The 18,260-nt window shown below is 42.8% G+C and overlaps 1 protein-coding gene across 1 annotated transcript in view; it reads left to right on the forward strand.

Annotated features, from left to right (window-relative positions):
* AGBL1 (AGBL carboxypeptidase 1) overlaps positions 1 to 18,260 on the forward strand; it is a 371,053-nt gene that overhangs the window by 213,037 nt on the left and 139,756 nt on the right. Inside the window, exon 21 of the mRNA XM_039493279.1 lies at positions 2,246 to 2,422. Within this exon, the coding sequence (XP_039349213.1) occupies positions 2,246 to 2,422 (177 nt within the window). The remainder of the gene's footprint in view (positions 1 to 2,245; positions 2,423 to 18,260) is intronic.

The raw sequence follows: 18,260 nt of genomic DNA on the forward strand, positions 1-18,260 counted from the left end.
CCAATTCCAGTTAAGCCAAATATTCCCTACTCAGTGTTGTGAACCCAAGCCCAATAAGACTGAACTATAATAGTTCAGAATTGGACAGTAAAACTGACTTCTAAACAGAAGGGGAAATGGACTGATAAGATTTCACCACCCAAACTGAACACAATGAAAAGTAAATGGCATCAGTGGAGAGAGCCCACTGTAGGAATCTGTTCAATTCAATGGTTTAAGATGGTGACAGTTATACAGGCAAAGAAAATGTGCCCTTTATTTTAATATTGTATGGGCCAAATACACTCCTGGTGTAAATGGTGCTCATTTACATTAGCATAGAATTTGGCCCATAATTTCTAATTTGATGGTCTAACGCTCTTTATTTTGGGCAGGGGGAGGAAATGTATACATATCCAAAGGTCCAATTCTAGCCAAGTGCAACTCCCATTGAAGTCAATGAACCCATTACATGTATGTTTTTATGGCACATTACCTCATGGGATCTGTAGTTCAGGCCCCCATTTTCTCATATGGGCGGGGATCCCTGAAGAATTATATTTCTCATGATGCAACACACTCTCCTGTAGTCGAGCTGCATGGTGCATCATGGGAGATGTAGCCATCCAGGGAACGTGGCTCAGAGGGGAGCCTGGCACATCAGGCTATCAGATGAAGTATTTCAGGTCAGTTCAAGAAACAGAAACTCAGCCTTTTGATTCATGAATGTCAAAATGTTTCATTTCAATCGAAAATCTTCAAATTCAATATTTCAACTTTTGTTCCCCATTTGAGACAAAAACGAACAATTAAATTTTGAAATTTCCCAAGGGATGGAAATTCTGCATTTTGCTCAGATCTACTGGTGCTCTGTAAATAATAACTATGTAGCTCTCTGTGACGGGTTGGATCACAGAAAGCCGCTTGGGGCTGCCAGCTGATGTGCCAAGACTGCTTCTGCCTCAGCTTTCCCTACCTTCTCAGCTTGGGACTTCAGTGCCCTGCCTGATTTGAGCCTGACCCGCTAGCCTGCTGAAACCCAGACCCAGGTCTGAACCATGTCCCCTAACAGCTGTAGGGTTAATTGAAAGCAGGTTAAGAAGTGTTCCTGTCTTTAACACTCAGATGAGACTACTTCTGCCTCTGCTTTCCCTGCCAGCTTGGGACTCCAGCACCCTGTCTTGTTGAGCCAGACACGCCAGTCTGCTCCAACACAGACCCAGGGTCTGAACCACATGCCCCAAATCTACAGACTTAATTGAAAGCAACTTAAGAAGTGTACCTGTCTTTAACACTCAGATGCCCAACTCCCAATGGGGTCCAAACCCCAATTAAATCCGTTCATAAATTGTTCACCCTCTATAACACTGATAGAGAGATATACACATCTGTTTGTCCCCCTCCCAGATAGTAATACATACTCTGGGTTAATTAATAAGTAAAAAGTGATTTTATTAAATACAGAAAGTAGGATTTAAGTGGTTCCAAGTAACAGCAGACAGAACAAAGTGAATTACCAAGCAAAATAAAATAAAACACACAAGTCTAAGCCTAGTACAGTAATAAAACCTACATACAGTTAAAATCTCACTCTCAGAGATGTTTCAGTAGGTTTCTTTCACAGACTGGACACCTTCCAAGCCTGGGCACAATCCTTTCCCCGGTACAGTCCTTGTTCCAGCTGAGGTGGTAGCTAGGGGATTTCTCATGATTGCCACCCCCTTTTTTCTGTTTCACCCACTTATATATCATTTGCATAAGGCGGGAATCCTTTGTCCCTCTCTGGTTTCCCACCCTCTTCTTCTCAGTGGAAAAGCACCTGGTTAAAGATCGATTCCAGTTCAGGTGACATGATCACATGTCACTGTAAGACTTCATTACCCACTTGCCAGCACACAGGTATACAGGAAGACTTACAAGTAAAACAGAGCCATCTACAGTCAATTGTCCTGGTTGATGGGAGCCATCAAGATTTCAAACCACCATTAATGGCCCCCACTTTGCATAATTACAATAGGCCCTCAGAGTTATATTTCATATTTCTAGTTTCTGATACAAGAGTGCTACATTTATACAAATAGGATGACCACACTCAGTAGATTATAAGCTTTGTAACGATACCTTACAAGAGACCTTCTGCATGAAGCATATTTTAGTTATATTATGTTCACACTCATCAGCATACTTTCATAAAATCAAATAGCGTGCAACGTCACTCTCTCTATCTAATTCATGTTCTTATTCTTGTTTGATTCTTTTTTTGCAGACCCTCCCAAAAATCCTGGATAAAGTGGCACCTGCATTTGTCATGAGCAGCTGTAGCTTCCTGGTGGAGAAGTCACGTGAATCGACAGCACGGGTAGTAGTGTGGCGGGAGATTGGTGTGTTGAGGAGCTACACGATGGAGAACACCTACTGTGGCTGCAGCCATGGGCTCTACAAGGTGAGTACCTATGTCTGGGAGCCCATTCTTATCCTCTCTTCTCTCACTTAGACTTGCAGTGCAGGGATGAGCAGTTGTGTAATGGTGGGGTACTGTTTTACTGCTCAGGAGCCTTTGCTTTCCTGAGCCCTTCAGTGGAATGAACTCTGAAACATTTTGCTATAATTTGTTGCCACTGCTCCTGAGAGTAGAATTGCCTCCAAGTTTGTACTATAATAGTCCCATCAGACCTCAGTCTGCTGTCTACAGTGATACAATAGTCATAGTGTATCTCCTATTTTGCAGTGAAGGAGACAAGGCCTGATTTTTCTCATTTACCCTAGTGTAAATCAGGACTTGTTCCGTGAAGGCTGTGGAGTTACAGTGGTGTAAAACTGCTGTAAGTGGGCCTGGTTCTCCTTTCACACAATAAATGTTTCCTTGGTTCTAATTTAACTAAACCAAATTTACTCTGTCCTACAGAAGCTATATTAAGGGCAATCAGGTGTTCCAGAGAGATGTATGCTGCCTCTCCTTATTAAACTTTGCGACCTGATATGAAGCTCCATTTCCAGCAGTTGTAAGCCTGCATAACTCCATTCGCGGCATGAGACTGGTGTAATGGAATTCTGAGTCAGGCGCTGTGGCGCCAGTGGTTAGCATGATGTGATTGGAATGATTTGACATCTCTGTGCTATGTATTATAATTCTATTGTTGGCAAGGGATTCCTACCAAACCAGTGGGAAATAAAGCCATCATATAAATCACGAGACATTCTCAACTATATTATTAATGACACCCACAGCTAGAGGGAGAAATGTATACTCCGCTGCTTGCTCTGTGCTTACACCCTGCAGGTGTCGTCTAAATAAAAGACCCTGAGACAGTGGGCTCTGTCAAGGGAAGCTGATGGGCTGATTGTTTTAGTTTACTGTGAGCCTCCCTAACTCAGGGAACACCAACTGTTTTCCCTGCCAGTCTGTAATGACTCTTTGTACTTGCTGAAGAAACTCTCTGCATCCAAAGCAAAACGTGCAACCTTTGAGTTTGTTCCCAAAGCACAGACATCCAGCATCCACTATTAAATAGCTGTAAGATGAAAGAGCATTCTGGGTAATGCTATGCAAATGAGAACACCGGACGTGTTCTTGACACACATGGAGATATTTTTGTTTAGCATTAGACACACTGTAGTGAACTCCTCCTGATCATGTCAGGCCCATGCGAATACCCAGGGCTTGGTCTTATAAAGATATTTCCTCTGGGATACCTCAAGAAAACTGCAGCTTGCTGATGGTCTGGCAGGAAGTGGTGGGGTTGGGTCAGTCAGGGGTGCCCTTCTCTCTGAACCTGTTTTGCTCTAATCTCGCAACATGGGGCTCAAATGAGTGCTATACCAGAGGAAGTAGTGTTACTGATTCAGTAGGGAGACTTTTCTTTCTAAGTCAATACTGACTGTAGTCCCAAACAGTGTGAAGGGGGTACTTGTGTTGGAGGTGCTATGTGTTTTGAATGAGACACACATGCTCTGACTACTTGTGGCTGTTAAAAATCTTGTGGCATTTTTAACAAGAGTAAGGTTATTAACCCCAGTAATTATACTCTGCTGATCTGAGCTCTCCGTTCAGTGTCAAATGGTGAATTCTTCCTCTCCCAAAACAAATAGGGAGTCAGCACCCCTCTACTCAGAGTTTTAATAAAGCAATTAGGGGTCCTAAAGGTCCTTCAAGATAATTACTAATTTATTTATTTATAGTAATACATTGCAAATTACTCTCTGAGCAAAGGATCTCAAGGATTTTGCAAACCTTATACACTAATCACTTTGCCCTCCAGTTAAGTGTAGCCAGGAGGAACTCAGCAGCTGCTTTACCAGTACGTAAACATATAAAAGTCCAGGGCAGGAAGTGAAGAAATAATTGCAGAGAGAATTTTAGGAAAGAGAATATAATTACCCAGATTCGCCAGAGCAGCACAACTGATACCTCCTTCTCCTGAGAAAAGAGCTAATGGATTTTTAATGAGCACCAGAGAGCAGAATTTTCGTCCTACATTTTATCCAGAAAGACAATGGTTGGAATCCTGACTCCAGGATGCCAAAACTCCTATTGATTTCAGTGGGACCAGGATTTCACCCAAATACCTCTAGCAATACAGTGTGCCCTAGCACCATGCTGGAGTATCAGACTCAGGATCATTATCCACTGAATCACTATGCATATCAGCTGTATCACCTAGGTAGTCCTTGACCCAACACTGCTTAGTTTGTGAGGTCTGATATGATCACAACTTAAGGTGGTAGAACAGTAATGTGAAAAGTCCTGTATAAATGCTTTATTCAGGGAATAGCTTCAGTGCATTTCTGTTGTTTTCTTAATGCCTCTTCTCTATTTTGGAGGTCTTAAGGGATATACAGAAATACCCTTTGTGGCAGGACCTGGACTTTCTTTTACCATCCTTTGAAGCATATGAAATGCATCTCTATTTTTCCCTCTGTTTTTTATTTCCCATTGTCCTCACACTCATCACTGAGCAACTAAGCAGAACTGTAGGCAGCCAGCAGGGGAATCGGAGTAATTTTACATGTGGGCGCCTGTTGCAGGAGAGGGAATCAAATCTACGTTTTTTGTGACCCATAAGGAAGTCTATGAGCTATAAAGCAGGATAGAAATTTCCGTTCTGAACATATTGCAAATGATTTCTGTATGTTGGAAAGCTCAGTCCCAGTTGGATTATGAGGTTATTATTCTAAGGTCATCTTTCCATTTTTTGTTTATCATTACCATTTATCCCAAAGACAGAGGACTCTTAAATATGCCCACGGGGGCATTTCTTCCTTCCATCATACGAATATAAATATTTTTGCAGTTTCTCAGGTTAAGGCAGCTTTAAAGTAGTTCCAGTCATTTCTCCCTCAGTACACTAAGTGCCTGATTGGTTAGAATTGAAATGATGTATCATTTCTTACGCTGACATTTATTTTGGAGCTGCATAAAAGATCATAAGCTATTACCTTCAAATAATTGATATTAATAGGAGATTTCCCCTTCTATTTAGGAATCTTTAACTAGGGTACTACTTGTTTTTGTTCTTTTGGATTTGGGTTCCTAGGAGAATATTCTCAACATGGTAAGCCAAAGATTCCATTGCATAGTTCCATGTAATACCCAAGTCCCACCCACCAAAGACTCTCTCATTAGAATCTGATAGTCCTGAAGCTCTTGGGTATAAATCATTTTTATAGGGCCACATTTTTCGAGAGGCCGCAATTTAGATACTGGTTCTGGGGCTGCAGTTTTGGACCCTCCAGCTCCCGTGTATGAAAATGACACAATTTAGAGAGGTACCTGATTTGTGGGTGTAATCTGTCAGTTAGATCTCTTCATCCTGTGACCTCTGCTCTCAGTTGACAGTATCTGCAGTTTTGCATTCACATTTGATTATAATTAGAATCTGTTTTTTAAAGCATATGACAGCACCCCCCTACAATTATATCCATAAACTCACCTGGACAAACAGGCCCTTTGATTTTGTTTTTAATGCTTTTACTTATATAGCTTCTTAATGCACTTTACAAACAGCAACTAAGTCTCCCCCCACCCCATTTTACCAAGAGGGAAACTGAGGCTCAGATGACTGAAGACACTTGCCTGTGGCCATATCAGTAAGTTTTTGGCTGCCAGTCTCCCCATCTAAGAAATAACCCATGCTTCCTTCCCTGTTGCAAACAATAGGGCAACACATTCTGCTCTCCTTGTTCATGCAGCTAATCCCTTTGCCCACTGTTCCCACTGACTTAGTCTGTGTAGTTACATAGAGAGCTACTAGGGAGTTAATAAAGGATTGGGCAAGAACAAAAAAGCCCTTCTAGATGCCATTAAAAAAAAAGCTGCCCTAAGCTGCATGTCAGTGGTAGGTGTGTCCTATGACATCAATGTGGAGGAGGGCTGAATTAAAATAAAACCCAGTACTTCCTGGTACTGGTGAGTCCAGCCAGAAAGAGTTTTCAGGGAATGTTGCCTGGCTTGCATTGAAATTTACAACCCCCCATTTTAGAAATGGTTCATTGTGTCAAAAATAAGAAAGGTATTTGGCACTTGTGATATTCTAATAAGAATCAAGAGTGACCCCAACCTCATTTAAAAGTCATTTGACTTCAAAAGGCTGGGAATATAAAAGATGGTTTATCTCTGTTGAATCTCTCTGTCTCTGTGATCAATGGAAATACAGTAAACCAGTCGCCCTTAAGGAAGAGAAACATAAAACCAAAGAAACTATTGATCTTATCTGAGATTTTATTCAACCTAAGGAAGATGAAGAAAAAGCCAAACCCCAACTCATTCTCATTCCATCTAGATTGCCTGATGGAGTCTTACAGGAACTGTGTCTCTATCGTAAAGTGTTGCTAAAAAAAGGAGTAATGGATTTCAGTGGGGAATTTTCCCTCCCACTCCTACCTCTTTAGAAACCCTATGGTCGAAAGAGAAAAACAATCAGAAAATTGAAGAAGCTCACAAGTTCATTGCCTCTGTGAGGCTGAGTGTTTGGTGAGCTGGTGGACTAAATCAAACACTCTTCCAGCCCACAACATGGGTTTTATTGCAACAACCTCTCAGATATTCAGTTTGTTGAGACCATCTTTTGTTTGTGTGAAAATGAATTGTGTGTGGCACCTTTTAAAGAAATTTTACCCATTCTGACTAATTTAGTCTCCAGTGAGCTCTCTTTTGATACTTACACAAGTTTCTCCTGGGTTTCATTTCCTGCCCTTATATATAATATAACTTTGCCATGACCATCCAGTACCAGGCTATTCAATACCATGCCATATAGTATCATATCACAATTTATTATAGCATCCTATTCTGTTCCATGCCATACCGTACTGGAGAATATTTAGTACTGTACTGTACCATACTGGGTTAGTCCGTTCCATACCATGCTGTACATAGGACTGGAAGGGACTTCCTGGGTCACTGTGTCCAGTCCTCTGCTATTGCAGGCAGTGCTCTTAGATAATCATGTTCATAAATTTATTAAGCTCCATGTTAAAATTAATAAGGTTGTTTGCCCCACTTCTATGGAAAGCGGTCATAGAATCACACTTTTCTGATGTTTGGAAACTTTCTTCTAATTTCCAGCCTAAATTTACTCATAGTCAGTTTATACTCATTCATTCTTGAGCCAGCATTATTCTTTAGCTTAAATAACACTCCTCCATCCCTAGTTTTCAGCCCTGTGGTGTATTTATAGAGAGCAACCACATCCCTGCTAACCCTTCATTTTGCTAGGCTAAACAAGCCAAGCTCTTAAAGTAAGTCTATACTGCATGCTCCTTTCGGCAGTATGTAGAATATACTGCGCGCGCCCCTAAGCATGGGTATAAATAGCAGTGAGGCACTGTTTAGACAAGTAAAGAAACTCCTGAACCCTATGGGTATGTACCCTCCAGGGCTCTCTGCATGCCCAAGCAGTGCCTCCTCTTCTGCACTGCTATTTTTAACAGCATAGTGTCCCACTGCCTTCCTGCTGCTGGAGTCTTTCCCTGCTCCAGGGAGCTGCTGGAGCCTCCCCCCTCCCCTCGCTGGAGTCTTTTCCTGAGGTGGGGAAAGCTCTGGTAACTCCACATAGCTCTCAACTGCAATGGGGAAGGGTTCCGGCAGTTGACCACTGCTGAGCCTTTCTCCTCTGCCTCCGCCCTGCCAGAGCTTTCACACACCATAGTGAGGACACAGTGTCTACATGTCACCACAAGACACATACTCATATGCTACATGTCTCCACAAGAGGTGTGCAACATAGATGTAGCCTTAGGGCTAGTCTATGCTAGAAACACTGCAGTGGCGCAGCTGTAGCACGTCTGGTGAAGACGCTCTGCCAGCAGGAGAGAGTTCTCCCATCGGCATAATAAAACCACCTCAGCAAGAGGAGATAGCTATGTAGGTGGGAGAAGCTCTCCCACCAACATAGCGCTGTCCACACTGGCGCTTAGGTCGGTGTAACTTACATTGCTCACACCCCTGAACAACATAAATTGTACTGACATAAGTGGTAGTGTTTAGTCTCCTTTAGTCTCCTCTCATCAGATATGTTCTCCATTCCTCTGATCATGCTAGTAGCCCTTTTCTGCACCTGTCCTGCATTATATTATTCAGTACCCTACTGCATCATACTACTGTTCAATTCGTATACTGCCCTGTATTTTTCAGCTCCATCCCATGCTACACCTTGGCTTACCATTCTGTACTGCACCATGCTTTCAGTATCATGCAATGCTGGTACAGAATTTTGCCCGGCATGTGTACGCGATGGAGGAAATAAATCAGTAAGGAAATAGATTTTAGCCTCATGCTACAAAGGGCTTATTATAAACAACAGGGAGTAACACAAATGAGTTGTAAAATGATTACAGATACCTTGACAGTGCCCTTTGAAGTGGATTTTACTGGTGATATAGATCGTTCTTTGAAGAGAGCCTTTGGGAGTAGAGACGGAAACAGTTTTTGTTTCCCAATCTAATGCTTCTAACTTGGAGAAATTGAACAGTCCTGATTTTCTCATCAGACTTGAGTGGAAGAGGGAATAACCACCACTTCCCGGACGACTTTGGGTACAAGGATAGCAGTATCAGGCAGAGTGCTAACAGACAAGTGCTCGAGACTTTGTCGACAATCCTTCAAAAGCTCTCTGTCAAAGCTAAGATCCATCAAAGACCCAACATTTCCATCACACAGTCTTTCACTATAATAATGTTAGTTGCTCAGCTCACTGGGTGAAGTCATGAAGCCAAGTATGGTGGGTGAGCTGCGAGGAACGTTTTAGGGTAAAAAGGGGTTTAAAAGACTCTGATCCTTATTCTCCACTTCTCTGCACTGGGTGGAGTCATTTACACTGGCGCAAAGTGGGTGTTAAAGGCCACTGAATCAGAATAGTAGTGGTTTTCCCTCGCTTTGCACTGTTGTAAATAACTACCCAGGGTACTGGCCAATATAGAATCAGGCTACAATAATTTGAAAAAAAGTAAAAGCAACTGGAAAGCTCAGCATACCTTGGTTAAACCCTGGGAGTCTTCAGAAGTTACAAATGGCAAGCAGGAGCCGTGCATGGTGTGTGCCATTGGCAGGGCTGAATTAAGGCATAAGCAACCGTGGCACGTGCCTAGGGCCCAGTTCATGGTGAGGAGGGGCAACCTGAGCTTTCGCTGGTTTGCTTCAGGAGCCGGCCTTGTGGCTGTGGCGAGGAGGAGCAGCACTGGCCACCCCCTGAACACTCAAGTTTGGCCCTACTGCCCCGCCTTCATGATGGGCGAGGGGCCTGTGAGGCCAAACTTCAGTGACCGCCATTCACACAGGTTTGGCCCCAGGGCCCTTCCCCCATCACGATGGAGGGACTGCCGGGCCAAACGTCAATAGGCAGTGGGGCAGCCAGCGCTGCTGCTCCTTGCCACTGCTGTGCGGCTGGCACCGGCACCAGGGCTTCCCGATCAGCCTGTTCTGTGACTTGTGTCATCTGAAATGTTTTAAGAAAGTACCACGCTGGTGAATGTGGCAGAGTTATGGGAAGAGCATCATGATGAGCAGTTCTGCCCCTCCCTCAGAGAGGGACTTCTTTCATGACGATTCTCCTTGTTTCTGCTTTTTTATGACCAGAGCTAGCCAAATGATTCATAATGAATAATTTGTTCAGTGAATGTTGCCTTTTTCTTTTCTTTGTGGGTCATCTGTGGGCAGCTCCCAAAGTGTACCCGTTATTTCAAATTACTCACTGCATAATTTCTGTGAGCAATTCTTGGTCTGATTGTTACAGGTATTTGATATTCATAATTTGAGTTGCTTCAATAGGTCACATGGTTTTGTTTTGGTTCCCTGATAGGATGGACATTACTTTAGGCTTCTGGGTGAAGAAACCGGATTTATTCATTTGAAATCCTCTTTTTGCCAGTATTCTGCAATATTTGCCAAAAAATGTTGTTTCAGCAACTAAATGCCTTTGCTCAGTATCTGTGGGAATGGGTGCAAAGAGAATGGGCTTGAAATTTTTAAAAATTCAAATGTACATTTTGTGGAAAACATTGGCAATGTTCACACAGCTCTGTCTGTGACTGTTCATATCACAGTTTGCTTTTGTCTCCCAAAGCCTGTATTTGTAGAAAGTAGGGCTGTCAAGCGATTAAAAAATTTAATCGTGATTAGTGGCATGATTAATCGCACAGTTAAACAGTAATAGAATACCATTCATTTAAATATTTTTTGACATTTTCACATAGATTGATTTTAATTACTACACAGAATACAAAGTGTACAATGATTACTTTATATTAATTTTTATTACAAATATTTGTGCTGTACAAAACAAAAATAGTATTTTTCAATGCACCTCATACAAGTATTTTAGTGCAATCTCTTTATCATGAAAGTTGAACTTAGAAATGTAGAATTATGTATAAAAAAACCTGCACTCAAAAACAAAACAATGTAAAACTTTACAAGTCCACTCAGTCCTACTTCTTGTTCAGCCAGTCAGTCAGACAAACAAGTTTGTTTACATTTGCAGGAGATAATGCTGCCTGCTTCTTGGTTACAGTGTCACCTGAAAGTGAAAATAGACGTTCACATGGCACTGTTGTAACTGGTGTTGCAAGATATTTACGTGCCAGATGCGCTAAAGTTTCATATGTCCCATAGTGCTTCAACCACCATGGCAGAGGACATGCGTCCATGCTGATGACAGACTGATGCATGTTTACTTTCTGCCACCAGCAGAAGGTTGATTTTCTCTTTTGGTGGTTCAGGTTCTGTAGTTACCTCATCGGAGTGTTGCTTTTTTAAGACTTCTGAAAGCATGCTCCACACCTCGTCCCTCTCAGATTTTGGAAGGCAATTTAGATTCTTAAACTTTGGGTTGAGTGCTGTAGCTATTTTTAGAAATCTCACATTGGTACCTTCTTTGCATTTTATCAAATCTGCAGTGGGAGTCGAACAACATATGCTGGGTCAGCACCCGAGGCTGCTTTAATATGAAATACATGGCAGAATGAGGGTAAAACAGAGCAGGAGACATATTATTCTCCCCCAAGGGGTTCAGTCAAAATATAATTAACATATTATTTTTTAACGAGCGTCATTAGCATGGAAGCATGTCTTCTGGAATGGAAGCCGAAGCATGAAGGGGCATACAAATGTTTAGCATATCTCGCATGTAAATACCTTGCAATGCTGACTACCAAAATAAGAAGCCAGCAGCATTATCTCCTGTAAATGTAAACAAACTTGTTTGTCTTAGTGATTGGCTGAATAAGAAGTAGGACTGAGTGGACTTGGAAGCTCTAAAGTTTTACACTGTTTTGTGTTTGAGTGCAGTTATGTAACAAGAAATCTACATTTGTAAATTGCACTTTCACAGTAAAGAGATTACATTATAGTACTTGTATGAAGTGAATTGAAAAATACTATTTCTTTTGTTTGTAGTTTTTACAGTGCAAATATTTGTAATAAAAATAGTAACATAAAGTGAGCACTGTACACTTTGTATTCTGTCTTGTAATTTAAATCAATATATTTGAAAATGTAGAAACACATCCAAAAATAGTTGTTAAATTTCAATTGGTATACAATGCGATTAAAACTGTAATTAATCACGATTAATTTTGTTGAGTTAATCCTATGAGTTAACTACAATTAATCAACAGCCCTAATAGTAAGTATGAGGGACTCAGAGGCATCTTTGAAACTTAAACTGCCAAAATGTCAACTAAAAAATTACACCCTCTACAGGGAAAAGCCTTAGTAAGCAGCTAGACCTTGAAGGTCTGCTAATTATGGGGTTCTTTCTTACCAATAGGAGAAGCAAATCCCAGAGCTGTGAGATTCCACAGAGATTGTCATGATCCCAACAACCCCAGGAGATGTGGGAATAGCCAGTGGGAGTATCCTGGAAGGTCTCAACTCCCATATTGGTGAACAAGGAGAGATGTCACTATGAGTCATGACCCAAACCACATAGGGCTTAAATGGTTTCTTCATAGTCCACAATTCAGTGATATTTACTAGATGTACTTCTAAGATGCTCACCACTGTTGTGTCTGAGCACCATTAATTTAAAAGTCTGTATATTTCAAGACAAAGAAATAAGACTCTCCATATTCCTCCCCCCAGCCCCTGCTACCAACCCCTCTGCAGATAACAACTTCTTATTTAGGAGAGATCATAATTGGGTGGTGTGTTTCTTCCAGGTTTCCCCTGCATCGATTTTAGGAGAAGGCTCACAGAAAAAAGATGTCTTGCATTACATTGCACCTTCCGTGCACAGTAGTGATCTCTGGCATTAGTGTATTCCACCATCCCAGGCCTTGTGCTGAGAACACTCTGCCCCATCCCCCGTGATTTTGAACCTGCACCATCAACCTTAGATGCCCCCTCCAAGCCTAACTGTTCTGTGAATGAACCTGAAAACAGCAGTGCTCTTCTTGTGAGTTTGCCACTGTGAGAACAAATGGTCATTTTCCCAGGGGTGCCAAATATTTCTGATTTCTTCCGGGAAGTTAGTACAGGGGGTAGTTGCCTGTCAACTGCCAAGCAGTGGCCCATCTGTTGAAGTGTCCCAGGGATGCCTCCTTGAAATGCATTTTGGAGAAAGTCCTCCCTTGGCACCTGCTGTGGTGGAATTCAGCTGTCACTCGATCCATCTGCTTCCTGTTCCCGCATTGAAAGATTCAAGCGCTGGGGGACTGGGGGATGTACCATTGTGTTTGAGCTCAGTGCTCGTGTGGGTGGAGTAGAATGATACCTAAAAGAGAAGGATGGCATTTTAGTCTTCCTTTCCCTCCCTCCCCCAACATGCTCAAGAAATAAATAGAACCAAAAATTAGAACTGTCAGAAAACACGGGGCAAAAGTATTTGAATCTCTCTCTGTGGCAGTGTCCCAAAAACATGACACGCTTAAAAGTTCTAGACATTTATGTAAACAAAAGGAAACTGTTGATTCAAATTTGAATCAAGACTGAGGATATTTATTTTAAACTACATTTGAGTTCTAGAAAACCTGTCCTGTTTTGTTTTATTTAGTTTATTTCCTCTGAGACGTAGAGTGAAATTCATTCCTGATTTCATTTGTTGACTTCAGTGGAGTTACAGCCAGGATGAATATGGACCTATAGTTTTAGGAAGATGCTGCAGAGACATTCCTGTGCTCTAAGATCTGTGCATGAGGAAGGTCAGGGCAAGGTCTTCAAGCAATCAATGCACAGGGACTAGATATGTCTCTGGATGATTGTATGGAAGGGAATGGGAACCCCAATGCTAGGTCCCTGACTGATGACCAAATAGCTAGGAGAGACACTAGGTTTTATCCTTAGTCATGCACTACCAGAAATGGTGCCAGTAATCCATATTCAGTTAAAAAGCGTGGGAAAAACTGTGTGAAGAGGAGGTCCCAGTGAGTGGATTTAATAGTCATCAAACTGAGGGATAGATGGCTCTGATTAGATCCAAGTACAGCACGGGCAGGCTCCAGGCATGCTTCCCATACACCGCACTACCACTCTGCTTAAATATAAGCTGCAACATACTCCTGTCCTGGGCTACCCACAACGATTAACCAGTGTACTTCACTCCCAATGTCTGTCATCCTCTGGTGTTCCAGTTCCACACTCCCCTCTGCCAGTGCAGCTGAGTCCTGAGATGCTGCATCCCTGTATGGAGTGATCAGGCTTTACAGAGCTGAGATGTGCAGTCATCATCAAATGATGGCCAAACTGTGGTTTCTGATATTGACAAATAGCATAATGATTAGGCTGAAACCACTGCATTCAATTCTCGTTGGCTTGTTGCTATGTTACTGTGTGCTGTGACCCTCTTAGATTCCACAAAGCAAGATGAGGATCAGGGTATGGCTTCAGGTGGTGCTGATCCTATGATGGAATTCTTTCCTCTGAGTCAGTACTAACATTGGCTTCCTGCTAAGGTCAGGAGTTAGAGTTAGTGAAGATGCTGAGGTGAGGATGGGATATAAAACTGCTGACCATTTGTGGTTCTAAATACCACATGGCCCTTGTTATAACAGTGGACTAGTCCTGTGTAGTCCTGTATGTAGTCCTGGCCAAATTCCAGTTTGGATAATTATAGTCTACCTGCAACATTCCTTCTGCACTTTCAGTTGAATATGGGAGTGCTCCTCATAAGCTACCCTATACTCTTTTGTAGCGTTGCTGCAGTTGGTGTAAGAACTCATGTGTTTTACTGCAGGAGTGACTGTATTTTACTGGTAAAAGAAGTGAATTCCTATTTACTCTGAACCTGCCTCAAAGAAGTATTGTGGGGCTTCATAAATGAAGTGCTTGCCAAGTGCTCTCTTCCCATAAACTGAACATGTGAACCCAGGTCCCCAAGGACGCAGCAAAGGTCATCACAGGTTTTGGAACAAACACAAATGACAGGGAACAGATACAATATCAGATGCTTCTTTGTTGAGCGTTGTGCAGCAGTAGCCGTAGCATTTGTTGGCTCTCTTCGAAACGATGTCTCTTCACTGGAATGACAGCACCTGAACAGATGCAGCAGGCACGCAGGACAGCAGTGTGTGTGGGTTTTGCAGATGGCCGGTGGCTGCCATTCCAACCCACAAGATGCAATAACAGCTGAGGAGAGGCTGCATTCACCCCCACAGCCTGTCTCTAGGTTTTCATGGGGCTGAATTCCACTGGGCCCCTGCTAGTCCAACTACTCAGGCTATGTGCTAGGACGGAATGAATTTCATCCAAAGAGGGCAATTGGTGAGTAAGAGGACAGGGCTTCCTGCTCACATTGTGACATAGCACTGGGAAAAGAAGGTCAGGGTCCAGGATGTTGATCAGTAGCACTTGAGGTCTAGACATTACTGGGTTTGCAGAACCCTCCCTTTCTGTTCCAAACTAAATGTTTTTAAAGGGTGGTTCCTATAAAAACTGATGTAGCTTGTAAGCTCCTTTGGACAGAGTCTGTCTCTTCCCCTTTATGCAGTTGTAATGCTGACGGACCCCGGTCGTTGGTGGGCAGGATCGAACCTGGGAGCTCTGGAGCTTAGTGCATGAGCCTCTACAGCAGAAGCTAAAAGCCAACTGGTTCTTAGCTAAGGCCGTTGAACAGACTCATTTAACTCTCTCGGTGCCACTAAATGGGACAGAACACCACACCCAGGAGATGTGTGGGTTACACGGTGCAATGTGTGTAAGGTCGGCATTCAGCATGAATGAAGATGCTCTGTTGTGAGGATTGACAATGAATGTTTATATTCCACTAATACCTAAGATGGGTAGAAGTGAATTACCGTCTCCTTGATTACTGCACTACCCTGGGGTAATACAAAGTAAAATCAGGTTACCAAATGGATCCAAGTTCAGAGTATGCGTCTGCAATGGCAAAACACAGTCTAAAGTCAGAGAGAGTATAAAGCAATCCTAGAAACTAACCTAGATGTAAAGCCCAAGGAAGTGGGGTGAGAGGGAAGAGGTTCTCATGTCATTTTATGCAATACACCCCAGCCTTCCAGTTCCCTGCTCCTTTAGAATAAAGATGCACATCATAAATGTGGGTGGAGTGGGGAGGACAGTGTCTGAAGTACAGAGTCAAACAAAAGCCTGGAAGGCAGCAGCCTGCTGGATCCTAGCCAGGACCCATTGTGGGACCTCAGGTCAGCCACTTGACCTTTCTGTGCCTCTTCTACTTAATCAGTCAAGCTGGTAAATAGGATACAAATCAGGGCTTGGCTGAGAAGTGGGTGCTGCATCTCAGCCTGGCTTTCCTGGGTAGAAATATGTTACGAAAAGGGAAAACAATGGTCCTGAACCACAAAGAGATACAAAGTCCGCTGGCTCTGCCTTTTGGAGCCAACTTCAAAGCTTTCATTAAGTGTAATCTCAGGACCTCTGCTCCCCTTGCTTGCTAAGCAAAAGGCCTGACCCAACAAAAACCCGTTCAGTGGGAGCGGCACATCTTAAATCAGTTCCTTCGGCTCCTCTGCTGATGTGTTCTTGGGTCTCGACCGGCCCCAAACTAGAGAATGAATCTCCCACCATATGGTTAAATTACAGCACAATAAACGACGACTACAGGGATGAGATCACAATAGATCTGAATCCGCGTAGCTGGGAAGCCTCCAGTGCTGCTGGGGTTCCAGCATGCTTGGCTGTATTCAGAATAATGAAGCAGCACTCTCCCCCACGCTGATTGGAACAGCTTTCAGAGCACTGCCGTCAGCCCCTCCTCTTTTGGAATCAACCTCTGGGCTCTCATTCCAGCAAATCCCTTCAACCTTCTGCTCCCCTTTGTCCAGTAAATGCTGTTACTGTTTGCTAGTGGGCATTAGGCTGCAGGACACAGTGAGCCTCTTGTGGGCAGAGAGGTGGGAGAGGGGCATTGCTCCTTCCTGCCCCTGAATCCTAGAAGATTTTCTTTTGAATTGATTTTTTTGTGTGATTTTTTGGGGCTAATTTTCACATCGAAACAAACAATAAAAAATATAAAAAGCTAAACGACTTACAACTTGTATATCTTACCAACTACTGCCCGTTTCCCAGGGATTGCAAATACAGATATGCAATTATGCACCCTTACACCTTGTCAAAGCTGCAAGACTAGACAATACAAAAGCTGGCACTATTATGCAGACATTACATATTAAAATGGGGATAACAAAACAAAAAAGACACGTACAAATAGGAAGAAAAGAGTGAGGGCTGGTACAGGAAGAGGGAGGGGGAAAGTGGAGAGGACAGGAGGAATGGAAGTTTGGTATTATCTGAAGTATCTCAGCATTCTTTATCCACATGTATGAATAAACAGAGCCCAAATTTCTTCAAATTCATATAATTGCCGTTTATGCTGATAAGCTATTATTTCTGGCGCTGCTAACTCAGACAGGTCTGAATGCTATTGATCTGCTCTGGGCATAAGCCTGCTCCTCCATTTTCATAAAATCATACACTTGGTCATCATAGTGGCCCTCACAAACCAAAGTCATTGTGGCGAAGTTAAACCCAGCACAGTAGGTACATAACCTAGGATATAATTTTCACCTGAGGTTTGGTTACTGGAGGCAAACACTGACTCCCTTTCCCACACTTTCACAAAGAACTCCAGACCAATGGAGTTCCTCTTTACTACCAAAGCATCCCTAGTGGACACGGGCCTGTGGAGTTTATGAAGCATTTCCAAGATTCCCAGTAGCTCTCTGGTAGTCTAAGGGCATCTGGACCAAACTGATACATTAGCAAATGTCACTTGTAAATACTGCCACTCCAATGAGGGTGTGTTGCTTTAGTGTTAGAAAAGAGACAAAGCTCACATCCTAGACTCATTGGGAAATCATGTGATGACCTGGCTCAGCCAGTTCTTCCAAATTATAGGTTCCCCCCGCAATTTGCAAGTCTGGGTTACCCCAGATAGGTGATTTTGCATGACAGTGAGGATGAAATTGGTACCTCTTAGCTAGGATAGCTCAGACCTTTCATGCAGCCACCGCTGACTTCACCTTACTTTTCTCCATCAGACAAAAAGAGGCACCGAGTAGACCAGCAGAGGGAATTGAATGCATTAACATCTGTTCCGTTTCTACCCATGTGGGCATACAGTTTGTAGCATGCTGGAACCAGTTTGACATCAGTGACATGGTAAAAAGGATAATAGTAATTCTGTAGGTTTGGGAGCCCACACACCGCCTGTGCTGTATGGAGCTGGAGGTTTTTAAGTGATAGTCATGAGCATTGACCAAGGTCGCACAGAAAGACACTAACACAGGTAGATCACTTAGAATATAGAGAAGCGTAGGCAGAATATTCTTTTTTATTTTATTAGCCCTTCTGCACTGGCTCAGGGAGAGAGGAT

The sequence above is a fragment of the Mauremys reevesii genome, linkage group 10 (genome assembly GCF_016161935.1).
Source record: "Mauremys reevesii isolate NIE-2019 linkage group 10, ASM1616193v1, whole genome shotgun sequence".
NCBI classification, from domain to species: Eukaryota; Metazoa; Chordata; order Testudines; family Geoemydidae; genus Mauremys; species Mauremys reevesii.